This window comes from Dama dama, chromosome 13 (assembly GCF_033118175.1).
Source record: "Dama dama isolate Ldn47 chromosome 13, ASM3311817v1, whole genome shotgun sequence".
Lineage (NCBI taxonomy): Eukaryota > Metazoa > Chordata > Mammalia > Artiodactyla > Cervidae > Dama > Dama dama.
This window is the reverse complement of record NC_083693.1, coordinates 62,700,712-62,726,275: the sequence shown is the minus strand read 5'-3', so window position 1 is coordinate 62,726,275 and position 25,564 is coordinate 62,700,712. Positions and strand designations below refer to the sequence as shown.

General features: G+C 53.1%; 2 protein-coding genes across 6 annotated transcripts; one reads left to right on the top strand and one right to left on the bottom strand.

The window, feature by feature from the left end:
- Window positions 1-1,038: 1,038 nt before the first annotated feature.
- On the top strand, window positions 1,039-19,002 carry STRC (stereocilin). The gene is made up of 29 exons (XM_061159684.1): window positions 1,039-1,081; window positions 1,341-2,126; window positions 2,216-2,240; window positions 3,213-4,464; window positions 5,673-5,735; window positions 5,820-5,930; window positions 6,102-6,268; window positions 6,654-6,840; window positions 6,978-7,093; window positions 7,359-7,491; window positions 7,866-8,048; window positions 8,350-8,388; window positions 8,535-8,702; window positions 8,840-8,905; window positions 9,767-9,892; window positions 10,178-10,236; window positions 11,025-11,148; window positions 11,262-11,374; window positions 13,950-14,085; window positions 14,583-14,779; window positions 14,964-15,054; window positions 15,270-15,426; window positions 16,110-16,279; window positions 16,943-17,098; window positions 17,702-17,844; window positions 18,032-18,180; window positions 18,394-18,491; window positions 18,573-18,720; window positions 18,914-19,002. Exons 1-29 carry the CDS (start codon window positions 1,039-1,041, stop codon window positions 19,000-19,002), a joined length of 5,295 nt encoding a protein of 1,764 aa, XP_061015667.1.
- Window positions 19,003-19,263: 261 nt separating this feature from the next.
- Window positions 19,264-25,316, bottom strand: CKMT1A (creatine kinase, mitochondrial 1A). Of its 5 annotated transcripts, XM_061159266.1 has the most exons (11): window positions 25,123-25,301; window positions 24,823-24,947; window positions 24,029-24,350; window positions 23,195-23,393; window positions 22,897-22,992; window positions 22,292-22,513; window positions 22,056-22,141; window positions 21,827-21,950; window positions 20,032-20,166; window positions 19,705-19,830; window positions 19,264-19,509 (listed from the first exon to the last, which is right to left on the bottom strand). In XM_061159266.1, exons 3-11 carry the CDS (start codon window positions 24,175-24,177, stop codon window positions 19,396-19,398), a joined length of 1,251 nt encoding a protein of 416 aa, XP_061015249.1. In that variant the 5' UTR covers window positions 24,178-24,350; window positions 24,823-24,947; window positions 25,123-25,301; the 3' UTR covers window positions 19,264-19,395. The 5 variants fall into 5 exon arrangements, with proteins under 5 accessions (XP_061015249.1, XP_061015250.1, XP_061015248.1 ...); XM_061159267.1 differs by lacking the exon at window positions 24,823-24,947 and having other exon boundaries at window positions 25,212-25,316; XM_061159265.1 differs by lacking the exon at window positions 24,823-24,947 and having other exon boundaries at window positions 25,118-25,301.
- Window positions 25,317-25,564: the final 248 nt, after the last annotated feature.

Below are 25,564 nucleotides of genomic sequence, written 5' to 3'. Positions count from 1 at the left end.
TGGGGGATAGAATAAAGAAGAGTTCTAAGGAAAGAAGAAGAGAATATGGTTTGAGTGAAGCCTTGGTGTTGAATTACTCTTCAGAGCTGGTGTCAAGTGAAGGCCTTGGGGATATATAAACGGCGGGCAGGCAAGCCTTCTCACCCTGACCAGATCAGAGAGATGGATCTCTCTGATCTAAGAGCAGTGTCCCTTTCTCCCTCTCTCTGTGTGCATACACCTGTGTGTGTGAGGAGTAGCCCCCTTGCGTAGTAATTTAACCTGGTTTCTTTCTTTCTTTTCTCACCTCAGAATTTTCTAAGGGCTTTCACCTGGGCCACAGGAAGAAGGCCAGAAGACAAATCCAAACCCTGGAGTGACCGAATAAGCAAGTCACTCCTCTCTGGGTCTGTTTTCTTATCCATGGCATGAGAGATTTGCTCTATGTGATCTCTGAAGTTCTGCCCAACTCTTAACATTTTGTGGCTCTGGGTACTGAATCAAAAGCCCCTCTCTTCCCAAATGCTCCATCCTTGGACCAGACCTTTGTCTTCCTTCCTCTTCTCTGTATCCACCTGACTGCTCAGATCCTTTCTCCTGGCCCCCTTTCTTCCTCAATTCCCTTGAATTCTACTTGGGCCCTTTTTTCCCCCTTATATTTCTCATATTATTGTTTATTTCATGTTATATATATCTCTGCAGACCCTTCTAGATTACATTCCTGATCTCCAGAACTGCTCCATCTCTATCTCTGCCTCCTCTTATCTGCATCCTGGCTCCTAACTGAAGCTATATCCTCGGGTTCCTCCCAGGGTCCCCTGGGATCCCCTATCACTGGTCCCTCTGACGGGGCACTCCTTCTCTAAAGCCAAAGGATCAGGTAGTCAGTGGCTCAGGTGACAAACCTGCTGTCAGGTTACAGATATTGTTTCCTGAAAGACCACACTACGGTGTCAGCGGAGCCTCGGGCCGCCTGCCGTGCCCCGTCCTCACCTGGCTCTCCCACACAAGGTAAGAATAACCAGAACTCACCTCTAGTACCTGCACGCTCCCGGAAACATGGCTCTGAGCCTCCGGCCCCTGCTGCTGCTATCCTGTGCAGGTAAGGGGGACAGTGAGCTGGGCTGGGCATGATGGGGATGGCTGCTGGAAAGAGACTTAAGAATGCAGAGATTAACTGGTTAGAGAAAAAAATAAATGAAGGTTAAGAAATCAGGCCAAGACTTAATGTGGGTTGTTGAGAGGGACTCAGCTCACCATCTTTTGCACCTCGTCCAGGCAGGGACTGGGCTCCTGGCCAGGGCTGAATTTGGGTCCTAGGCTTTTCCCCCCTTGGTGATTTCCGGTTTTTCTCCTTACAGTGACTCTGGTCCCTACTGGATCTCAGTCCCTGGACTCAGGTCTCTCCCTCCTGAAGTCAGCGCTCTCTGCTCTGGACCAGGCTCCCCAGGGGTCCCTCAGCCGCTCACGGTTCTCTGCCTTCCTGGCCAACATTTCTTCTTCCTTTGAGCCTGGGAGGATGGGGGAGGGACCGGTGGGAGAGCCCCCACCTCTCCAGCCCCCTGCCCTCCGGCTGCACGATTTCTTAGTGACGCTGAGGGGCAGCCCAGACTGGGAGCCAATGCTAGGGCTGCTAGGGGATGTGCTGGCCCTGCTGGGACAGGAGCAGACCCCCCGGGACTTCCTGGGGCACCAGGCAGGTGTGCTGAGTGGACTTGTGGAGGTGCTGCTGGGAGCTTTAGTTCCCGGGGGACCCCCTGCCCCGACCCGGCCCCCCTGCACCCGTGACGGGCCCTCTGACTGCGTTCTGGCGGCTGACTGGTTGCCTTCTCTGCTGCTGCTGTTAGAGGGCACGCGCTGGCAGGCCCTGGTGCGGGTGCAGCCCGGCGTGGACCCCGCCAACGCCACGGGCCTCGATGGGAGGGAGCCAGCCCCCCACCTTTTGCAGGGTCTGCTGGGTTTGCTTGCCCCCGTGGGGGAGCTGGGCTCTGAGGAGGCTCTTTGGGGGGGTCTGCTGCGCACAGTGGGGGCCCCCCTTTATGCTACCTTCCAGGAGGTGCTGCTGCGCATCACTGACTCCCTGCAGGATGAGGTCTTTTCCATTCTGGGGCAGCCAGAGCCCGATGCCAATGGGCGGTGCCAGGGAGGTGAGTGCTACCAGGTCCGGGGCTGGGCTGTGGCAGGGCCAGCAAGGGGGAGACCGGGGTAGTCCTCTTCCTTTCCCTTTCCCTCCTAGGCAACCTTCAGCAGCTGCTCTTGTGGTGAGTAGGGAGAGAAGAGTTCTGAGGGGTGGGGCCTGGGAGCCATCAGCCTCCGGGGCGGGAGAGGAAGCTGATGGGAAGGCTGTGGTTTAGTGGTTTGGGAAGGTGACTGTTGGTGGTTGGCGACCCAGCTTCACCTCCTCCCAGCCATGTGACCTTGGGCAGGTTAGAGTCTCATTCAATGCCTCAGTTTCCCCACTCATGAACTGTGGGTAATATTAACTGCCTTTGAGTTTTCGCAAGGGATTAAATGAGTTGATACTGTATGTGTCAACCACCTAGAAGAAGTGCGTGCGTGCCAAGACGCTTCAGTCACGTCTGACTCTTTGTGACCCTATGGACCATAGCCCTCCAGGCTCCTCTGTTCATGGGATTCTCCAGGCAAGGATACTGGAGTGGGTTGCCATGCCCTCCTCCAGGGGATCTTCCTGACCCAGGGATCGAACCCCGTCTCTTATGTCTCCTGCATTGGTAGGCGGGTTCTTTACCATTAGTGCCGCCTGGGAAGCCCGTGCCTGGCACATAGTGCTTGATAAATGTTAACTAATAAAGATAGGATATGGGAAGAGAGAACAAGGTTTGATTCCTCCACCCCTTACTGATTGGGTACAACAGTACCAGACCACAGGTGGACATATTCAGTCGCTGGGCAGATTTCCCGATCTGAGGCTAACCAATGGTTTTATTTAAGCTTCCTAAAAGCGGGTGCCAAAAGGAGAAAGAAGGGGGCCAGGTGGACAGGAGGGGCTCTGGCTGGGCAGCTCTGGCTGACTGTGACTTGGCGGGACAGCTCTCTCTCCCCTCCCCCATCCCAGCATTTAAACCAGTAACACCGTGGCTCCCAGGGACCTCACTTTTGGAAAAGCCTATGCTTGTCACCCTCCCTGCAGGGCTCTGGGCCAGGGCCAGAAGCCTCAAGTGGAGGAAATGCAAACTGACCAGCTGCTTGCCTGCTCCTCCCTCTGCTCCCAGGGGCATCCGGCACAACCTCTCCTGGGATGTCCGGGCACTGGGCTTTCTGTCTGGATCGCCACCCCCGCCCCCTGCCCTCCTCCACTGCCTGAGCACGGGGGTGCCTCTGCCTAGGACTTCCCAGCCCTCAGCCCACATCAGCCCTCGCCAGCGGCGGGCCATCTCTGTGGAGGCCCTCTGCGAGAACCTCTCAGGCCCAGCACCACCCTACAGCATCTCCAACTTCTCCATCCAGCTGCTCTGCCAGCACGCCAAGCCTGTGACCCCGCGGCCCCCTCCCAGCACCCCTGCCGTCTGCCAGACAGCTGTGTGGTATGCAGTCTCGTGGGCACCAGGTGCCCAAGGCTGGCTCCAGGCCTGCCACGACCAGTTTCCTGAGCAGTTCCTAGACGCCATCTGTGGCAACCTCTCCTTTTCCACCCTCTCGGGCCCCAACCGCCGCCTGGTAAAGCGGCTCTGTGCCGGCCTGCTCCCACCCCCCACCAGCTGCCCTGAAGGCCTGCCCCCTGTCCCCCTGACCCCAGAGATCTTCTGGGGCTGCTTCTTGGAGAACGAGACTCTGTGGGCCGAGCGGCTCTGTGGGGAGGCGAGTCTGCAGGCCGTGCCCCCCAGCAACCAGGCTTGGGTGCAGCACGTGTGCCAGGGCCCCACCCCGGATGTCACGGCCTTCCCCCCTTGCTACATCGGACCGTGTGGGGAACGCTGCCCAGATGGGGGCAGCTTCCTGCTGATGGTCTGTGCCAATGACACCATGTACGAGGCCCTGGTGCCCTCCTGGCCTTGGCTAGCCGGCCAGTGCAGGATAAGTCGCGGGGGCAATGACACCTGCTTCCTGGAGGGGTTACTGGGCCCTCTTCTGCCCTCTCTGCCGCCGCTGGGACCGTCCCCACTCTGCCTGGCCCCGGGCCCCTTCCTGCTTGGCATGCTGTCCCAACTGCCACGCTGCCAGTCCTCTGTGCCAGCCCTTGCCCACCCCACACGCCTACACTATCTCCTGCGCCTGCTGACCTTCCTCCTGGGGCCGGGGGCCGGAGGGAACGAGGCCCAGGGGATGCTGGGTCAGGCCCTGATGCTCTCCAGTCTCCCAGACAACTGCTCCTTCTGGGATGCCTTCCGCCCAGAGGGCCGGCGCAGCGTGCTGCGGACGGTCGGGGAGTTTCTGGAACAGGAGGAGCAGCCAACCCCGGGCTTTGACCCCGCTGACAGCCCCAGGCCCGCTTTAAGCAAGATGGAGCTGCTGGCCTGCTTCAGCGTGAGTGATCTGCCAAGGTGCAAGTTCCCGGAGCAGAGGGAAGGGTCTCCACGGGAATTCTCTACCATCTCACCGAGAGGCAGCAGTGCAGGGCAGTGGTTAAGCCCGCAGCTCTGAGTCATCCAGGCTTGGGTTCACATCTTAGTTCCGTGATCAACCCTGGACAAGTTTTCAGCCTCTCTGAACAATACTTTTGTCATTTATAAATGAATGGTGGAGGGACATTACTGGCCATCCAGTGGTTAAGACTCCATGCTTCCATTCCAAGAGCACGGACTCGACCTCTTGTTGGGGAACTAAGATCCCACATTTGTGTTGCATGACCAAACAAAAAAGTCTCAGATAAAACAAGTGGTGGAGAATAATGGTGCCACTCTTTTTAGGGTGGCTTTAAGGATTACATCAGATGACACCAGCTGTGGGCTTAGTGCTAGTATGTGATATACAACATGTAATAAATATTATCTCATTATTCTTCCTGACTCTCTGATTCACCTCCTTTCTGCTCCAGAAAGGAAAAGGGTCAAGTTAGAGGGCTCTAATTCTGTCTCTAGAGAGTGAGAATTGGAAACTGGCAAAATATAGGAAGATAAGGCAGAAATGAGAAAAATTCAGGATGACCGCAAGTCAGAAGTTTTAGGTTTGACTATGCCATAAGCATGGTCTTAGCCAGTTTACTTTGATTTTCCTGGGCTTTGTTTTCTTCTCTGTAGAGTGAAGGGGCTGGAATATGTGAACACCATAGTTCATTCATTGAGTTCCCGTTATGTGTAAAGCACTTTGCTAGATGCTGTGGGGAATGTAAAGAGTCCTTACTCCATGGTAGGGCCTGCCTTTCTCAATTCCTGGGACCAGTGAAATGTAATAATTTGGTTCATGTGCATGCATGCTAAGTCGCTTCAGTCCTGTCTGACTCTTTTCAACTCTATGGACAGTAGCCCTCCAGGCTCCTCTGTCCATAGGATTCTCCAGGTAAGAATACTGGAGTGGGTTGCCATGCCCTCCTCCAAATTTGGTTCGTATCTCCAAATATTTACTGAGCCAGCTATGGCAAAGGCTATAGAAGTTAGAGAATGTGGTCCCTGACCTAAAGGAGACACACGCACAGCTACAGAAGAAGGACAAGCATCCCAGTGAGTGGACCTGGGGAAGCTGCGGGAGGGACAGAGGGTACAACTCTCCTGGCATCTTGTCTGTCTCCCCACCAGCCCGTGCTGTGGGATCTGCTGCAGAGAGAGAAGAGTGTTTGGGCCCTGCAGATTCTAGTGCAGGTAATAGATGGGGGCAGGGTGTGTGGGCGGGCTGGGTGACCCTTGCCCAGTGAGGCCATAACCACCATGAACTCCCGTGCCCAGGCATACCTGCACATGCCACCGGAAAACCTCCAGCAGCTGGTGCTTTCAGCAGAGAAGGAGGCTGCTCAGGGCTTCCTGACGCTCATGCACCGTTCCTGGGCCCAGCTGCAGGTGCGCATGGAGGGAGAGGGGGACAAGGGTGGCGGGGGAAGCCTAGGCATCAAGAGCACCTGGAACCAGGTGGGAAGCAGGCTTGCTCCAGCAGAAGGAGGAACACAAGAGGGGCCGGGGCCAGGAGAGTGGGCATCTCCAAAGCTGGCATCTGTTCCCGTGCCCCCACAGGTGCCACCATCTGAGGAGCAGGCCCTGGGTCGCCTGACAGCCTTGCTGCTGCAGCGGTACCCACGCCTCACTTCCCAGCTCTTCATTGACCTCTCACCACTCATCCCCTTCTTGGCCGTCTCTGACCTGATGCGCTTCCCACCATCCCTGTTGGCCAATGACAGTGTGTAAGGACTCTGCTCCTCCTCCCGATCCTGTCAGGGTCAACCCCACCCACCCAGAGCTGTGCGGTGCTTAGTCACTCAGTCGTGTCCAACTCTTTGCAACCCCATGGACTTGAAGCTCACCAGGCTCCTCTATCCATGGGGATTCTCCAGGCAAGAATACTGGAGTGGGTTGCCATTCCCTTCTCCAGGAGACCTTCCCAACCCAGGGATTGACCCCAGGTCTCCTGCATTGCAGGCAGATTCTTTACCAGCTGAGCCACCAAGGAAGCCCGCACACCCAGAACAGCCCCTTCTATTAAAAGTAGGGAGTCCTTCTTGTCCGTGACAGCAGGGCTGCACAGAGCCAGGGGACAGGGCGAAGGGGTGAGATCCACTCTCTCCCCAGCCTGGCCGCCATCCGGGATTACAGCCCTGGAATGAGGCCTGAACAGAAGGAGGCTCTGGCAAGGCGACTGCTGGCCCCTGAGCTGTTTGGGGAAGTGCCCGCCTGGCCCCAGGAACTGCTGTGGGCAGCGCTGCCCCTGCTCCCCCATCTCCCTCTGGAGAACTTTCTGCAGCTCAGTCCTCACCAGGTATGAGAACGATTCGTTTATTTGACTAGCCCGCTTTCGGCCGGGTGGGATGGCAGTCAGTGGCCTGTCTCCTAGTTAGCCCCTTCCCACAAGCGTCCCACAGTGATCCCATCACGAGCTGACCTTCCCCACCCCAGATCCAGGCCCTGGAGGACAGCTGGCCAGCGGCAGGTCTTGGGCCAGGACACGCCCGACATGTGCTACGCAGCCTGGTGAACCAGAGTGTCGAGGATGGAGAGGAGCAGGTGCGCAGGTGAGTGCCTTTGGGGCCAGTGATCACAGCCAGAGCCGCGGAGAGGCGGGTGCAGCTGCCAGGCTGGGGTGGGGTCCCAGGAGGGAAGGGGCAAGAGAGGAGGCAGTGGCCCCAGGGCATCATAGGGCCCTGGGAGAGAGGCCTGTTTATGGCACCCACGTTTCCTAGTTTAGCGGTCAGAGTGCTTGTTCCCTGTACCCACACAGTCCCTGCCTTAGTAACAGCCTCAGTGACCACATGAAGGCCACCTTCATGCCCTCCTCAGGCTGGGGCCCCTCGCCTGCTTCCTGACCCCCGAGGAGCTGCAGAGCCTGGTACCCCTGAATGATCCAATGGGGCCGGTAGAACGGGGGCTGCTGGAATGTGCGGCCAACGGGACCCTCAGCCCACAAGGACGGGTGAGCCCCTTGGCCCAGGCCCACAAGAACCCCAGGCTTTCCGTGGGGGGTGGTCCGTGCGGAGGACGTGCCTAGTCATGTCAGCCAAGCTGGAGCACAGCTGGAGCCAGCCCTCATCCCACCGCTTCCACCTTCATTCTAAATCTCCTCACTCCATGGCCATGATTACCTGTCACCACCTCCTCCTAACTCTACTCCCTCTGGTCCACGACATCGCCAGCATTTCCTTTGATGACTTGAGCCCAGCCTGCTCCTGTCCTATCCCTGGTTCCAAGCTACAGCCGAGGCCCTGGAATATCCAGATGTGGGATTAGAGAGGAGGCTTTAGGTTCGCCTGTCTTTTCTCTCCAGACCCAGAGCTTCTTTGGTTACAGGTAGCCTATGAACTTCTGGGGGTGCTGCGCTCATCTGGAGGAGCGGTGCTGAGCCCCCGGGAGCTCCGGGTCTGGGCTCCTCTCTTCCCTCAACTGGGCCTCCGCTTCCTGCAGGAGCTGTCAGAACCGCAGCTGAGGGCCATGCTTCCCGCCCTGCGAGGAGCCAGGATCACCCCTGCCCAGGTGGGCCTGGCCCACTCCCTGGCTTCTGTCTTCCATCCCCCAACACCTCAGTCAAGGCAATTACATTCAAGGATGCTGTTGCCCGACCCCCCCACCCCACCCCCCGAAGCCTCTTTTTCCTCTGTCCCAAGAAGAACGCCCTCATCCCTCTTGCTCAGATGAAGAAGAGCCCAGAGCCAGGCTGGTCATGGGAGTGGTGGAGAGAGTGCTGGGAGTTTGGGAGGTCGGGCCCTAGGAACCTGTTCGAGGACCTGGCTGCCAAGGCCTCAGCGCTGTTGTTTGCTGTCCCCTCCCGCCTTAGGCTGTCCTGCTGCTTGGACGGCTCCTCCCGAGGCGTGATGTGAGTGGCAGCAACTTTTCCGTCCCCCTCCTCCCTGGCTCCCTCTCAGCGGCCCTCACCCCTGCTGCCTCTCTCTAACTGTGATTGTCCCCTTCCCTGCGACCTGGCCCGTCTTCTTCAGGCCTCTTGTTTCTCTCGCTCCCCAGCTGTCCTTGGAGGAACTCTGCTCCTTGCACCCTCTGCTTCCAGGCCTCAGCTCCCAGACGCTCCAGGCCATCCCGAGACGAGTCCTGCTGAGGGCCTGTCCCTGCCTGGCCCCTGAACTGGCGCGCCTCTCAGCCTGCCAGACCGCGGCGCTGCTGCAGACCTTCCGGGTACGAGAGCCGCAGGCAGCTGGCCGACCAGGGAGGAGGGCTCTGGTTGGGAGGGGTCATCTTCCCCGTGGCCAGGGAAGGACCCCCAAACCTCCCTACTTTTTACACACACACACACACAGCCAATTCTCATGCAGGTGAAAGATGGTGTTAAAAATACCGGTGCAGCAGGAGCCGGTGCAGCTGTGTGCATCCCCGGACAGGTACGTGCGTGTGTGTGTGTGTCTGTGTGTGTGTGTCTGTGTGTGTCTGTGTGTGTGTGTGTGTGGTTTCTGCCAACTAAGCTCCTCTCCCCTGGCACCGCCTCACGTTCTCCCCCTGCAAGTGGCCCGAGTGTCTACATTAGCTCTGTGCCCTCTAAGACCTCAGCAGCTCTCCAAGTCCCGATGCAGGATGGCATAACGTCCTAGAACGTCAAAGCCCCGAGAGTCTGAGGAATCCTCCAGGCCAGTCACCCTGTTTTCAGACAAAGAGACCGAGGCTCAGAGTGACTAAGGGAGTCTAGTCCATCAGGTGCCTCGACGGCAGGGACCCTTGCCCACAACTGCGAGGGCTCTAGAGTGTGCCCTGCTAGGGTGGCACCTGCCACTCCACCCTTCTCCTAGATTCGGGACCTATTCACTCCCAGCTTACTCTTTTATAAAACCATGTGTTGTTTTGGTTAAACATAATAGCCCAGCAAAATGTTCCTTGTAGTTTAGGAGTCCATAATGTTTTGGTTCATACACAGTTAAATATGCTTGGATTTTATTTTTCAAACCCTCATATTTGTTTAGGAACACTGATAACGTTCAGAGGACCCAATATGTTTTCATATTTGGTACTTAGTAGTAAGTCTTTTGGAGAAGGAAACGGCAACCCACTCCAGTATTCTTGCCTGGAGAATCCCAGGGACAGGGGAGCCTGGTGGACTGTCATCTATGGGGTCACATAGGGTCGGACACGACTGAAGTGGCTTAGCAGTAGCAGTAACAGCCTGCCACCGTAGTTCCCCTTCTTCCCTGAGGCCTGAGTTCAGACGCTCTCACCTATCACTACACTGCTACGCTTTGCCCCTCCGACAGCCCATCCCCACCATCTGGCCGGACTGCCTGCTGCCCCTGCTCCCGCTAAAGCTGCTACAGCTGGACTCTGCTGCTCTGCTGGCAGACGGAAGGCGCTATCGGGAGCTGACCTGGTCTGAGCAGCAGGTGATTCTTCCCACTAGCCTAGAACTCCCTTCTCTCAACATTTTCCACCTCCTTCACCCATCTCTCAGCCCTAGATTGGGCACCTTACTCCCAGAAGCCTTTAGGATGCTTTTCTCTCCTCCCCTTCCCCCTCCTCTTGTCTCTCTTTCCCAGGGAGTGGGCACTGGGGAGAGTAGGAGGCTGGTGGGATCCACAGGGTGGAGTGGCAGCTCTGGGTCCAAGGCATTCCAAGGTTCCTGGGCAACATCTCTGCTGGGAAGCAGCTCCTCTTTCTTTCTCTTGTAGGCACAGTTTCTCTGGAAGAAGATGCAAGTGCCCACTAACCTGACTCTCAGGAATCTGCAGTGAGTAACTTGTATTGAGCTGTGAGTTTAATTCAGCTAACTTTGTTTTCGGAGCACTTACTGTGTGCCAGGCACCATGTGATATCCGGGGGTGGGGATGGGAGGTGTATGAGGATCAGTGACCTGTAGGTCAGCCTGTCGGTCTTCTTCTGGTTCCTCTTCTCCTGACTCTCCTTCCCTTCTAGAGCATAGCATCCATCCTGAATGGATCTCAGGGATTTTCAGAAGACCCAGATTCAGGTCGTAGCCCTGTCACCTCTTCGTGATCTTGGACAAGACGTTCAACCTCTCTAAGCCTTATTTTCCCCTTCTTTAGAATAAATATTGAAATGGTACCGACCTCATAGGTAGTTGTAGAGATTAAACAAGACAAGGCATATAAGGTACTTAACACAGTGCCTGGCCCAGTGTGAGCTTCTGATAGATATTTGCTGATTAACCCCTCAGAGCCACTGACCAAGCAGGAATTAACAGGATCAAGGAACACCTTACCTGCACCCCCAGCAAAAGACCCATGGGCTTCTGAAGTTGTGGTTCTAGCCTCAGTTGACCACATTTCTAGTTGGATGATATTGGACTGTCACTTGACCTCTGTAAATCTTTATTTTCTTCTCTAATAAACAGTAATGATGTGGGAGACCAATGAGAATTATCTATGGAAAAAAATATTTCTCAAACTGCAAATTACCGTAAATGAACATCTGTCCTTGTGTTGAGAATGTTGATATAAGGAGCAGACAGGCTGTGGCATGTGTTGAATGAGCATGTGCCTACTCACACACCTACAGGGCTCTGGGTACACTGGCAGGGGGCATGTCCTGTGAGTTTCTGCAGCAGATCGACTCGATGGCAGACTTCCTTGAAGTGGTACACATGATCTATCAACTGCCCACTGGGGTCCGAGGGAGCCTGGTGAGATGGGTGCTTGGGCATTAGGGGGAGCAGGGAGGCAGGAACCCCGGGTAGAGAACTGAGGCTCAGTGTTCAGCTCTGACCTGAACCTGCCTCCCTACTCTGCCCCACAGAGGATCTGTATCTGGGCAGAACTACAGCGGAGAATGGCAATGCCAGAGCCAGAGCTGGCAACCCTGGGGCCAGAGCTGAGTGGGCTGGACACCAAGCTCCTCCTGGACTTACCGTAAGGCTACGACTGGAGATACTGGATTCTCAGAAGGCTCAGCCTGGGGTGGAAGAGTCTGCCCTTAGGAAACACCCCAGAGGTGGTGCTTTTCTGTTTGATTGTTCCCTGGCATCAGTTACAGCCTAAGGTGAAGGATGCTATTCAAAGTTGCTCTAGGTGTTGACTGGCTCTCCCAAAAAGACCCCCAAAATGGGGCAGCTGAAGGTGGCAATATTGTGATGTGACTGCCAAGCAGTCTTAATATAACCTAGGCCCTATTAATAGTGGTAGAATATGTAAAATGAGGGAAGTGAGAGTTCCCTGGTGGCTTAGTGGTTAGGATTCTGGGCTTTTATTGCCATGGCCTGGGTTCAGTCCTTGGTTGGGGTTATGAGATCCCACAAGCTGTGTGGGGGAGCCAAAAAAAGTAATTAACATTAAATATATAAAATGAGGGAAGTAACAGTTCAATCCTACCCCCACAGGACTGTTGTCTCCTAGTGCACTGTGTTCTCAGTATGTTCAGAGGAACAGGTAAAGAGAAAATGTATGAAACATGTGATAAATGTGTTCAAATACCCCAGGAGCCATCAAATAGAAAATAGATCGGCATATTTCTGAACGGCCCCATTGGGCAGGACTAACACCAGTGAATGAAAATCAGAGCTTTGCACAATATGAGGGAGATTGTGGTGGTGAGTTCTGGCCATTGAGCTAGTCAAGCCTAGTCTTGATGGCCCCGCAGCAGGAATGTTACAGAGCAGATTGAAGTATGGGTGAGGAGAGAGATGACTGATGAACCCAACGCTCCTCCTAAACTAGAGACTCGGAGTTTATGAGTATCTCACTCACAGATTTTTTTCCCCACCCACATCATCCCCATCCCCACCCACTGCCAATTGAACTGTAAGTCAGAGCAGGAAAAGGTTGGAGTCAGTCTTTCTGGGAAGGAGCTGACTCTATCCTTATATTTTTAAAGGTCTTTCCACAGATTTGGGCTTTTGTACTACTTGACCAAGTTCCAGACTTGGCAACCTTAGGTAGAGTATAGAGTATCACTCTGAATTTTCTGCAAAAAAAAAATGGCTTTTTAAAAATGCCATTCAAATCCATTTATGAAAGAGAGATGAGGAAATACCTCTTGGTGGTAGTGGTGGTTTGGTCACGAAGTCATGTCTGACTCTTGTGACCCCATGGACTGTATCGCCTGCCAGGTTCCTTTGTCCATTGGATTCTCCAGGCAAGAGTACTGGAGTGGGTTGCCATTTCCTTCTCCAAAATACCTCTTACCCCCAGGTTTTGCCATAAAAATCAAATGAGATAACACCTAAAGGAACTTTGGTACATGAGTGCTAAGTTGCTTCAGTCATGTCTGACTCTTTGCAGCCCTGTGAACTATATAGCCTGCCAGCCTCCTCTATCCATGGAATTCTCCAGGCAAGAATGCTGAAATGGGTGGCCATGCCCTCCTCCAGGGTCAATTGTATAGTACTGTACAAATCAGAAGGGGCCTTCTCACAATAGATAGAGAAAGGGTAGTCCTGTGGGAAATAGGAATTGAGAGTAAGACCTCATCATTTGGTCTCTATGAACCTGTTTTAAATTTTTATTTTATTTGTTTATTTTAAATTAAGTTAAATAAAAAATTTTTTTCATTGTGCTGGGTCCTCATTTCAGCTCCTGGCCTGTGGGATCTTAGTTCCTTGACCAGGTATTGAACCCACGTCCCCTGCATTGGAAAGTGGATTCTTCTTTTTAAATTAATTAATTTGGCTGCGTCGGGACATAGTTGCAGCACTCGAGATCTTCACGGGGTCAAGTGGAATCTTTTTTTTTTTTTTTAGCTTTTATTTTACTTTATTTTTTAAATTGAGGTATAATTGATTTACAATGTGGTATTAGTTTAAGGTGAATTTACTTCTTTTTTAATATATAAGTTACATATGTGTTAGTCACTCAGTCGTGTCCAAGATATGTAAAAATTCTTAAGTATAATTTCAACTTTGTAAATGACTATATATATGCTGCTTTTTCCCTTACCATATCATTTTCTCTCCATTTTCTTTTTTTTTCCATTTATTTCTATTAGTTGGAGGCTAATTACTTTACATGGAATCTTTCTTGTGCACAGACTCTCTAGTCGTCATTCTCAGGTTCCAGAACACACAAGCTCAGTAGTTGCTCTGTGGCATTATCTTAGTTCCTCGATCAGAGATCACACTCATGTCCCCTGCATCACAAGGTGGCTTCTTAATAACTGGGCCACCAGGAAAGTCCATATGAACCTATTTTTAAATCTATAAAATGGGGAAGGGGATTTAATGATACTTAACATCTGGGCTTTTTGATTCTATTAGATGAGGTAGGATTGTTCATCATTTCTTCTCAAGAAGACTGGAAATAGGTCTCTCCCGTTATTCTCTCCCTGTAAGCGCTGTGGTGGAAATTGGATCTGGGTATGTTAAGTATCAGTTCCTATCCAGGACCACAGGGCATGTTCTGGTGTTACTTCTTGTCTGGGGAACGGGGCATTCTGTGGTTCCCTTCTCAACTTGGCTCAATTCTGATTCCTCCTGTTTTCAAATTGCTACAGAGTCCAGCTGATGGATAGATTGTCCAATGAATCCATCATGTTAGTGGTGGAACTGGTACGAGGTGCTCCAGAGCAGCTGTTGGCCCTGACCCCACTCCACCGGGCAGCCCTGGCAGAGCGGGCACTCCAAAACCTGGTGAGAATCTCCCCACCTAACCTTAACCCTAACCCTAACCCTAACCCTAGCCCTAACCCTAACCCTAACCCTAACCCTCACCCTAACCCCTAACCCTAACCCCTAACCCTAACCCTAACCCTAAGCCACCAGACTCAGAACTGTGGCCTGGGCCATTGCTCTGTCTTCTAGGCCCAGACTTAAACGTTTGCTGCCAGGCAGGTTTTTGTCTTCAGGGCCCTAGATCTACCTTTGGGTTCCATTCCTTGATAAGTCTGCCTCATGCTTCTTGTGCATATCCCTCGGAGTATTAGAAATTCCTTAGATTCCACCTCCCAGTCTTTCCACCTGCTCCTATTTGGGCTCATAGTTTAGAAATGTGGACAGTGGCAATAAGCTTCATAGGATCTTGGGTCGAGAGCTAGAGGGAGGCAAGGTCAGAGATCTTTGTGTCTTGATCAAAGAGACTGGTCCTCTGAGTCAGAGGTGTGTTGTCCCAAGGCCTGATCCCCCTCCAGGCCCCAAAGGAGACAACAGTGTCAAGGGAAGTGCTGGAGACCTTGGGGCCCCTGGTTGGATTCCTGGGCATAGAGAGCACACGGCGGATCCCCCTGCAGATCCTGCTGGCCCACCTCAGTCAGCTGCAAGGCTTCTGCCTCGGAGGACTGTTTGCCACAGAGCTGGGATGGCTGCTGCTGCAGGAGCCTGTTCTTGGGTATGGGCCTCCGGAAAGTCCAGATTCTAACTCATCCTACACCCACCCTCTCAACCACCCTCCTCAGCGGCAGCCCATTCAGTATACAGGCCCTTGGAGCCCTGGGTGCCCAGTCTCAGCATGTCTTTCCTCTTCCTTCTCTTAACAGTCCATTCAGCATCTTGATCTTCTTTCTGCCCCTCAGGAAACCAGAGTTATGGAGCCAGGATGAAGTCGAGCAAGCGGGACGCCTAGTGTTCACTCTGTCTCCCGAGGCTATTTCCTTGATCCCCAGGGTGAGGTGAAGGAACCCGGGAGGGGGTGACAGCAGAGAGGGGACTGGGGAGCAGGGCCCAGTCAGGGGCTGGCTAAGGCCAAGGAAGTTGAGAGCAAAGGATGTGAAGCCTGAATCGGGGGGAGGCTGCTGAAAAGAGGACTTCGGAACTACAACTGTAGCAGCTGCTCCTGACGGGCCTGGTTCTGCCCAACCTCCCTCCACCTTCTCTCCCAGGAGGCCTTGGGCCCGGAGACCCTGGAGCGACTCCTCGAGAAGCAGCGGAGCTGGGAGCAGAGCAGAGCTGGACAGCTGTGTGCGGGGCCACAGCTCGCTCCCAAGAAAGCAGCGCTGGTAGCTGGGCTTGTGCGGCCTGCTGCAGAGAACCTCCCGGGTGAGATTGCCCGGATGCCCATACATCCAGCAAGGGGTACAGGAAGAAGCAGCCAACCACGCAATCAGACTTGTGCCCTTTGAGCAGATTTGTACAACGTCACTCCAGGCTGGGGTTTTCTAATCTATAAAGCCCAGAGCAGTGAGGGATGATCTTCAAGGATTCTCCCAGTTGTGGGGTTCTATAGCTCCGTGAATTTATCACTCTTTACATTATTAGCGCTGGACTCCCCTTTCCCGGCTCTCTCAGCCCTGTTAACAGCTAGCTCGGCTCTAGGCTTGGATAAGTGTGGCGCTTTCTGCTGGGAAGGTGCTTAGGATGGAGGAAGGTGACACTGGGGGCTAGGAACCTGGGTTTCAACCTAGATCACCCACTCAGTCAAGCTCTTCAGTCTTCCATCTATACAATGAGGGGCTCGTCCTCCCCAGTCACCCTTTCTAATATCTGTGAGTCCTATAAATCTCACACTACAGTAATCCCTTGAGCTATACTGCCCATATTGGCCTGTCCTTTAAAGGTTGGAGGGGTCGTTCCATCTATAGATATCTCTCTGGGCTTTTTTTTTTTCCCCCGAGATGAGGCCCCCACCCACCATGGCCCCCACCCTTCATGCCCCTGGACCTGACCACTCTGGGCATGCTTTAGTATTACACGGACCCCTTGACACTGCCTTCCTCCTTTAGAACCTGTGCCAAACTGTGCAGATGTACGAGGGACATTCCCATCAGCCTGGTCTGTAACCCAGATTGCAAAGATGAAGCTCTTGGACTTTGAGGACTGCCTCACACTATTTGCAGGAGACCCAGGACTTGGGCCTGAGGAACTCCGGGCAGCAATGGGCAAGGCAAAACAGGTTAGTGATGGAGAGTCCAGTCAGGGTTGGAGGTTGAACATAGGAAGCTGGTTGGGTGTGGTATGGGACACATGGAAACGGATAGCTGCGTAAGAGATGGGGGACATAGGACATAAAAGAATTAGAGGGTTTGGATCCTGAGTAGGAAGTCAGAGGGGATGGATTCTGAGGACAGGAAGCTAGTGAAATGGGTAGAGGGACTAGAGGTCATTACCAACATTAGCAGGTATCAAAATCATTTGGGGAAAAAATTATTAAAAAAAGAATCATCAAAAAAAAAAAAAAGAACCATCTGGGGAGCAGGTGTTTGAAATGCTTGATGCTCCCATTGTAGACTTATTGAAGAAAGATTCTCTGAGGATCAGGTCTGGGCATCTGTATCTTGCCCCTGCTACCCCAACCCCATGTCTGGTGCACATGGGAACTCGTGGACCAGAATCTGCTATTCTTTCCTACTGAGACTCTAGATTCTTTCAATAACACCTTAGTCAGAGGAACCATCATCCAATCCTCTCATTTTACAGTTGAAGAAACTAAAGACCCAGAGAAAGCAAGGGATTTGCTTCGAGTTACACAGTTCAGGTTGGAGGCAAGACTGACCCTCAGCATTCTGACTCCTAATTCCGTGCTTTTCCCATTCACACCATTCCTCTCTTTCTCCAGTTGTGGGGTCCCCCCCAGGGGTTTCGTCCTGAGCAGATCCTGCAGCTGGGTCGGCTTTTAATAGGTCTAGGAGAGCGGGAACTCCAGGAGCTGAGCCTGGTGGACTGGGGCGTGCTGAGCACCCTGGGGCAGATAGATGGCTGGAGCTCAAGCCAGGTAACATCTTCCTCCTCTCTACCACCTTCCGAATGCCTCCAGGCTGTCTAAAGCCCAAGGAATTTCTTGGGCTGTCTTGTGACCATACCTGGCCATGATTTTATCTTTTCTTAATACTCCATACTAGTAGGAAGTTAGAGCAGTGATTTATTTACTGAGGCCCTGGACACATAATACTTCTTCCTGCCTCCATTCCCCTTGGCCTCCTCTTTTCCTGTCCTCTTTTTTTGGATCCTCAACCTTCCCCATGGCTGTTGGTTTTTCAGACTACCCTGGTGGCTTAGATGAAGAATCTGCCTGCAGTGCAGGAGACCTGGGTTCAATCCCTAGGTTGGGAAGATCCCCCAGAGGAGGGCATGGCAACCCACTCCAGTATTCTTGCCTGGAGAATCCATATGGACAGAGAAGCCTGGAGGGCTACAGTCCATGGGGTCGCAAAGAGTCCAACACGACTGAGCGACTAAGCGCAGAATAGCATTGGCTCTTCAGGTCTTACCAATAAAAAATCCAGTAGCACTTGTCCCTTCCCTAAGCAGAGAGTTCCCCATCCATGAATTCCTCATGACTTTTCTCCTTATCCTGTGACCTCTACCCCAACCCCAGCTCCGGGTGGTGGTCTCCAGCTTCCTGCGGCAGAGTGGTCGACACGTGAGCCACCTGGATTTCCTCCACCTGACTGCACTGGGCTACGCACTCTGTGGACTTCGGCCTGAGGAGCTACAGCATATCAACAGTTGGGAGTTTAGGTCGCACATGGAGGACGGTGTGGGCGGTGGTCCTGTGGGGAAGGTGGGCTCACTGGGGAAGGATCATGCAGGAGTGGTCCCGTGGAGGAAGCGATCTCCCTTAAAGTCATCACTACCACCAACTCATGACCATGGACCCTGTCACCGTGGCTGAATCCTCCTCCCTTCTCTTCCCACGCTTCCACAGTCAAGCAGCTCTCTTCCTGGGCAACCTGCATCTCCCATGTTCTGAAGAGCAACTGGAGGTTCTGGCCGAGCTCCTGGTGCTGCCTGGTGGCTTTGGCCCAGTCAGTAACTGGGGGCCCGAGATCTTCACTGAAATTGGCACAATAGCAGGTATGGGGAGACTGGGCCACTGCTGGGGCTGGTTCCACATCATGGACAGACTGGGTGGAGGACTGCTCTGGAATCTTAAGGTGGGAGCCGAAGACACTTAGGTTGAGAGGTTAGAGGCGTGCTCGGGAAGGTCTGAGGAAGAGTATTTTGGGAGTAGTTAGAGAAGGCCAGTATAGGATAACATCTGGAGGCCCATCCCACTTGCCTTGACAGCTGGAATCCCAGACTTGGCTCTCTCTGCACTGCTGCGAGGACAGATCCAGGGCCTTACCCCTCTGGCCATTTCTGTCATCCCTGCTCCTAAATTTGCTGTAAGCACTGATGGGATGGGGTCTGAGGTGACCACAGAAGAGGGCCACAGTGGATGTCCTGATGCCCGTTCCCATCCCCAGGTGGTGTTCAGCCCCACCCAGCTATCTAGTCTCACCAGTGTTCAGGCCGTGGCTGTCACTCCCAAGCAAATGGCCTTTCTGAGTCCCGAGCAGCGACGAGCAGTTGCGTGGGCACAGTATGAGGGGATGGAGAGCCTGGAGCAGGAAGGTAAGTTCCTAACTGCACAGACTGACTCCCCAGCTCCTGACCCGGAACCAGAACCCTAACTCAGGGTTAGGGCTCATAGAACCCCTCAGGGAGATCTGAGAGTGATGGGGTCTACAGGTGAATAGTCTCCAAGTTTCAGTGGCTCCTGGGGAGCAGAGTTGTGACATTCCTTCCATTCTCTGTCTCATTACAGGTCGAAGCACAGCCTGGGGTCTCCAGGACTGGTCACAACCCTCCTGGGCCCTGGCATTGACCATCTGCTTCCTTGGCAACCTGCTATGAGCCTGTCTCTGCAGTTAGAGATTTGTTGGGAAAGACATTTGAAGTAAAATGAATAAAGTGCAAATGGAAGTGCAATTTAATTATCCTAGGAAGCTGATGGAATACGGGTAGAATGTTAATGCTTTCCACCCACCTGAGAATCAGTGTTCCTGGCATGCCATATCTGGAGTCTCTTTTCATCATAAATAATCCCATTGCCTTTTTACTTTCTCCTGGAAGCTAGTTCCTCCTCATCCCACCATTAGAAATAACACAGACAACTGAAGCATAGCATGGAGCCTTTACTAGGACAGGGGGGTGGGGGTTGATGGTGGCACCCAGGGCAAGGAGAATGGGCTGCCATTAGAATGGCAGAGGTGCTGGGAGTCTTGAGTCATCCGCTGGGGACGGGAGTTAATGCTTGTTGGGGAGAGGTGGAGGGATGCGGATATCCTGGCCTCTCTCCAGACGCCGTTCACAGTCAATCAGGTAGTTTACTCCATCGATGACCAGCTGCACCAGCTCCACCTGGATGATACTGACTCTTGATCTCTGCTTCCCACAATCTGACTCTCTTTAGCACTGATTTGCCTGCTCTGGGAACTCATTGCCAGTTTTCCCCCAGCCAACCTGAGTTTCATTTCAAATTCTGTTACATTCTTGAGGCTCACTCCTTGTCAAATCACCCCCCACAGACCTATCCATAACCCCTGAGAATCTCACCTCTGACTTGCCCAGTCGGTCCAAATTAGAGATATCAAAGACACTGCCTGTGGCAGCTGTGTCTACTCCTCCAGTTCCACGTTTTTGGAGCCTTAGGTTCTCGAGGATCTTTGGGAAGCGGCTATCCTAGAAGGGAGATAGAGATTTGGGGGCAGGATCAATAGAGGCTGAGACTGGTCCTACCCGAAAGAGCCCTGAACCTGCCCAGAGCTCTTTCCCTTGACTCAAGATACAATGCCTGCTCCTTTCCAAAGCACACAATCCCTCTCCCACCCCACATGGCCACTTCTTCCCTCACACCCCTCTCTAGCCCCACAACTCCTTTACCTTGCTCAGCAGGGGCAGTTTGATGTGCACTCCTGCCCGAAGTCCAGTGCCCAGGTTAGACGGACAGGTCAAGATGTATCCCAGACGCTCATTCCACATGAACTCCCAGCCACGTTCCTGGATCAGCCGCTCCACCTGCGTGCACAAAGCCTGAGTTAGGGACATGTCAGGCCTGTGCAAACCCTCCCTTAGCTGGACCCATAGGAGCTCTAGAAATATGTCTAGAACCAAAGATTTGACATGTGAAAGAATGACACTGCTTTTTTTTTTCGGTGGAAATGGCTCATTATTATCATGCATAAAAGATATTTTTGATGTTGCAAGCCCATCATGATGAGATTGTGCAAAAATATCCTGTGTGGAAGAAGAGAAACTTCAGGGAATGATGTGCTAAGGATGATCTAGGGAGATGAACGGAGGTGGTAAACTGAACTGAGAAAGGATTGATTATTCAGGGAGTTCTGCATGCATTGACATCTTTACTTTGCTAATGAGCTAGAGCTTGGAAGGATTCTTTCAGCCAGAAAATGAGGGTGTAGGCTTTGCAACAGGAAGAGGCAAGAGAGCCTGTTAGCTGTGGAAAAAGAGAAAGCAGAAAGGTGAAAATGGAGCAGAAAAGCTGGACTCATACTTGTGGAGGGTGCGGGAGGAGGGTGGGAAGCATGTTCTTGTTCCACTTAAACATCCCAATCATGAAGATGACTACTAGAGTTGAAGAGACTGGAGACCTGCCAGGGCAATATTCGTGAAGACCACTATGTAACCTAAGGGGAACCCTGTTCATAGTTCAGAAAGAACTGTGACATGGGGGATATTAGACATGTTGAACAAGAGGAAATCCTTCCATCTAGAATAATAACTGCAGCTAACACTTGTGAACATTTACTATGGGCCACACGCTTTATATGCGTTATCTCACTTAATCCCCACCACTTAAATGTAGGAAGTCTTCTTACCCAATTTTACAGATGAGAATACTAAGACATATCAAAAGTACCTGCCTACCCACTTAAAGTCAAGATATGTTACCTATTACTTTCTAAAAATAATAGGAACCCAGCTAAGATTCTAAAAGAAGGAGAGTTCTCTCCCTTTACAAGTCCGAAACAGAACTGTATATATGAGACCATACAATAAGGATTGGATTTATGGGAATTTCTAATCTAGACTCGAATATGGAAACCTAATTCCTATAGGACTGAGGATCCAGTTCAACCCCTCATGTAGAGCCACACAGTCTGGAACTTCAACCATTCCATCCTCCACCTTCCCTGTTTTCCCTCCTAATCAGCTTAAAATCTAGACATGCTACTTTAGTGAGAATGACAGAATCTAGAGTAAAGGCCTACCTTGGCTCAGAAAAGGGTGGTTACATGAGAATCAGGGACATACCAACCCCTCACTCCCTATAGTCCTCCAAGCTTAAACCTTCCCCTTATATCTGCACATCCCACAACAAATCCCCCAGGCACTGACTCGCCACCTCAATTCCTTCTTTGCATTATTTGGCAACTGCTTTATTTACTTCCTTAGATTCCTGACATTCTTTCTCTCTTCCTATTCTTAGGATGATCATATACCCAGGTTTATGTATACCTGGTCCATATATACCAGGACCGTATACCCTGGACAGTTCTGATTTATACCTATTGTCCTCCTAGAGTGATTGGTGGTAATCTCTTTCACGAAAAGTGTCCTGGGTTAGTTGATAAATTATATCCTCCATCTACCTATTCTAGTCTTTGTTTCTTCCTTAAGTCCTCCCACCTAGTTCCCTTATACATTCTTCTCCAACCTCTTTGAGGCCTCGGCAGAATCTTTCAAACACTTTCTTCATGTTGCCTCCCTTCTCCATGGAGATGACCCGTGTATGATCCTCCTCATTCACCCAGATCAAGAAGCTCTTTTCATTGTTGTGCCTGAAGGCAGGAGAGAGGGAGGGACTGGAATTAAGAGGCAGGGCAAGGGAGAGATAGAGAAAAAAGGGGCACTTACGGAAGCCTGGGGTAAGCTAAGCCTCATACCAGATTCCACGCGCATCTGGCCAGTCTCGAGCCATTCCTGCTGCGGTTAATAATGGGGATACAGGCTTATCAAACAGGAAGTGGTCCTGAGGAGAGTTAAAGGGACTTGGGTTAAGAATTTAACAGTAGTCTCCGGGCTTCTCAGAGCCCGTCTACCTCATCTGGCCCCAGCCTCCCTTGACTCTCTTGTCTTTCCATCTGCCCGTCCTGCCCAGCTCCCTCTCAAAGCCTCTCACATCAATTAGCTGCTGCTGCTCGGCCTCTGTCATCTCACTGAGCCGATAGTAGCGTCCAGCCAGGTCACCCTTCAGGCCACTCAGCGCATCCACGACGACACGTTCCACCTCTCGTCGCTCTGCCCGAGTACAGGCTGGAGGCAGGCTGAGTCCCCGGATACTTCGACCAGTTCTGACTCTCGAGGACAATACATACCTCTCATCAAAGTAGCCAGAACGGATCTGGGGAATAGTAGAGATTAAGGTAAGTCACAGAAACAAGGTGGATGGGAGCTGAGGGCCTTGGGAAGGAGAGACCGTAAGGACTAGAGGAGTCTTCATTGCCCGCACTGGAAGGACAGCCCATTGGGCAAACACTCCAACTGAAGGGGCATTCACTGTGAACCCTCCCCCACACTGCCCACCTTGGGGTGTGGCCATTCTCAACGCCTGCGCCTCTCCACAGCCGCTGCTCCTTAACATACAACTCTTTCCCCACACTGAGACTTGAAAGCTCAGCAGTATAATGACTATGAGTCAGGGAATAATTATGGTTGAAGGGACTGGAGAAAACAGTAATGTTGTCCAAAAGGCAATGCAAATCAGAAGTGGGATATTTGACCCACCTTGCTGGCATCCAGGTCGGTGGTATGTTTCATCGTTCGGGGGTCATACCCATTGTGTCGCTCTTGGATCACAGGGTCAAACAGCTCAGCAAATACCTGAGGGGGAGTTGAGAGGGAGAAGGTGGTTAAGGAGAGGGAATCCCTTCCCAAGCTTTCATTGTGGATTGATTTCACCGGGTCGGAAAACACGAGTATGGATGGTCCAGTCTTAAGGGAAAGTGAGGGGCTTCAGGGGGAAGGAACTGGGATTGCCGGGAAGATGGACAGGGTTTGACCAGGAAACTCTGGGGCCCCCTACCTCATAGGTCTCCTCATCACCAGCTACCATGCCCACAGTCTTGATGAAGGGGTGGCCAGGGTTGTCCACGCCAGTCTGGATACACTGATCTAGCGTCCAGCCAGTGGGTGTGGTCTTGTCGCAGAGCCGGGCATAGACTGCCGGGGTCAGGTGACTGGCCATGCAGTTGTTGTGCTTTCGGAGGTCTGGGTACTCAGCACTAGGGAGGGGGTACCCAGTAACCATGGAGGGAGGGCACAGGGGGCCTGGACCCGGTGCACTCAGCTGGGAGCGTGCCTGGCTTTGCTCCTTGGGAGGAGGGGAGGCTAGAGTGGGGCTAAACCTCGGTAATCTCATTAGGGACTTTCAGGATCTATTCTTTCCCAAGAGTTCTAGCTTCCTCTGGCTGGAGGCTCAGTTCTCCTGCATCTGCTCCGTCCTTTTCTCCCATGGAAGCAGCATTAGGGATGGGGGAGGGGAAAGACTAAGGAGGGGAATTCAGGAAACCGGAGAGAACAGCAGGAAAGGGAGATGGAGGAGAGCGGAAAGGATAGTTCCTGGTCTCTCAATTAGGAATTTGAGCAGAGTAGGTGCAGCCAGAACTCGCAGGGCCAAGAGCTGGCCTTGAGGGCGGGAACTGCGGGTTCCAAGTCCCCAGGAATGCTTTCACCTTATGGTTTTGGCCTCCCCCCACCGCCACCCCAGTGAGGTTTCCAGACTGCACAGCGCCCCACTCCAGAACCTTCGCGATTATACCCCTTCTCTATTGCCCAGATTCTCATCTCCACCCCTATCACCACCTGCCCGACCTCCCCCCTTCACCCCCCTCCCCCGGAGCGCCCGAGACACTGATACCTCGGAGGATATAGCCTCCTTCGTTCACTGGCGGCTCGAACAGGTTCCGATCGGAGCAGAAACCCAGCGGCGAGAGACCCAGCTCCAGCCAAAGCCAGGAGCCTGAGCCCGGGGCGCGCAGACAGCAGACGAGAGAAGGGACCAGCCATGGCTTGAGGGTCTGCCTACGAAATCTCAGGGCAGGAGCTGCTGGCTCAGGAACCGGGAGGAGGGGGGCGATGGAGACAGGCTGAGAGCCGGAGCTGAGTGCGAGGCGAGGCTAGAGCCGAAATGGGGGCTGGAGTGGAGGCTGGAGCGGGAGTGAAAGCCGGTGCCGATCAGACTGCAGGAGAGGCGCAATGAGCTAGCGGCAGGCGGGCGCAGAAGGCAGCGCTGCAGTCTCCAGGGGTGGGGCCCGTGCAGGCCCCGCCTTCCCGCCTGCCACCGCGCTAGGTGTGCGGGGGCAGAGGTAGGCACCACCCCCCCAGGTGGATTAGGGAGACTGGCGATTTGCAGCCCTAGGCCCGGGAATGGGCCCACCGGAGGTGAGGCCGCCCAGATTTCAGCACCAAGTGGAGGACAGCACCCAAGGGGACCAGCGAAACCCTAACACCCTTCCCTAAGTCTCTCGGTTTCCTCGGAAACCCCCGTTCGTCGCCCTTTTGGGTGGAAGAGAGTGACACTGCCCAACTTGTTCTCGTTTGTTTTTTTTTTTTCGGCCTGCCCCTGCAACCTCTCTGTCTCCCTAGGGGAGGAGGCCTCGGGGAACCCGTGGCATAAGCAGATACCGGGGAAGACACACAGAGAAACCTCACAGGCAGACGCTGAGAAAGACACCCCGCTGCCTCAAGGTCACCTCTTCCTTCGAACCAGGAAGAGCACCAAGGCTCCTCCCTGTCACACCTGTGCAAGTCTCCTTACAAGGTTATGCAAAGATTCCCTGAGAGAAACCAAGGAAACACGAACTCTTACTCCATCTGTGCTGTTTTCCCCACCCCCACCCCACCTTGCCCCCAAGTCTGCAGCCCTGATGTGTCCTTCTTCCGCTTCTTAGGATCACCCACTCCCCCCCCCCCCCCCCACCTCTCCATCCTCCTCTCCACCTCTTACTTCACCTTGGATCTCTTCTCAGCGAAATTTCCAGGCTCGGACCTATTTGCTGATCCCAGGTCTCCCTCTGAGTATTCTCGGCAGGCTTGCCTACCTGCTGTCTGTGCTGGGTGTGGGGCCAGAGTTGGGCAGGGAATTATGTTTCCTCCTCCTCCTCCTCCCCTCCTCTCTGTAGCTCCCAGTTCCTGAGCTGAAGGGGAGTGTAAGGTGAGGTGAAGGGTGTGGTGAGATGACGGGGTGTAGGAAGGGAACAGGCAGGCACAGGTCTCTAACCACCACATGTGTTTCCTCTCTTGGCTCCCTAATGCTGTTTAATCCAGAGTGTAAGGAGGAGGGGTGTCCAAGGGCAAAGGGTCACCAAGGAATCTCTGCCTTCCTCTTGGTCTCTTCTCCTCTCTCCTCACATGGTGCATATTCAGATTTGAGAGGGTTTTGTTCCCGATCTCC

Excerpts from the sequence above, each read along its gene's own strand:
- CKMT1A (XM_061159267.1), bottom strand. The coding sequence starts at position 24,177 with ATGGCTGGTCCCTTCTCTCGTCTGCTGTCTGCGCGCCCCGGGCTCAGG. Across the intron at positions 22,514-22,896 it reads CCGACCTGGATGCCAGCAAG|ATCCGTTCTGGCTACTTTGA; the intron begins GTGGGTCAAATA and ends ACTATTCCCCAG. Across the intron at positions 19,510-19,704 it reads ACCGACTGGGCAAGTCAGAG|GTGGAGCTGGTGCAGCTGGT; the intron begins GTGAGATTCTCA and ends AGTATCATCCAG.
- STRC (XM_061159684.1), top strand. The coding sequence starts at position 1,039 with ATGGCTCTGAGCCTCCGGCCCCTGCTGCTGCTATCCTGTGCAG. Across the intron at positions 15,427-16,109 it reads TGCTGCAGAGAACCTCCCGG|AACCTGTGCCAAACTGTGCA; the intron begins GTGAGATTGCCC and ends TTCCTCCTTTAG. Across the intron at positions 18,721-18,913 it reads GGAGAGCCTGGAGCAGGAAG|GTCGAAGCACAGCCTGGGGT; the intron begins GTAAGTTCCTAA and ends GTCTCATTACAG.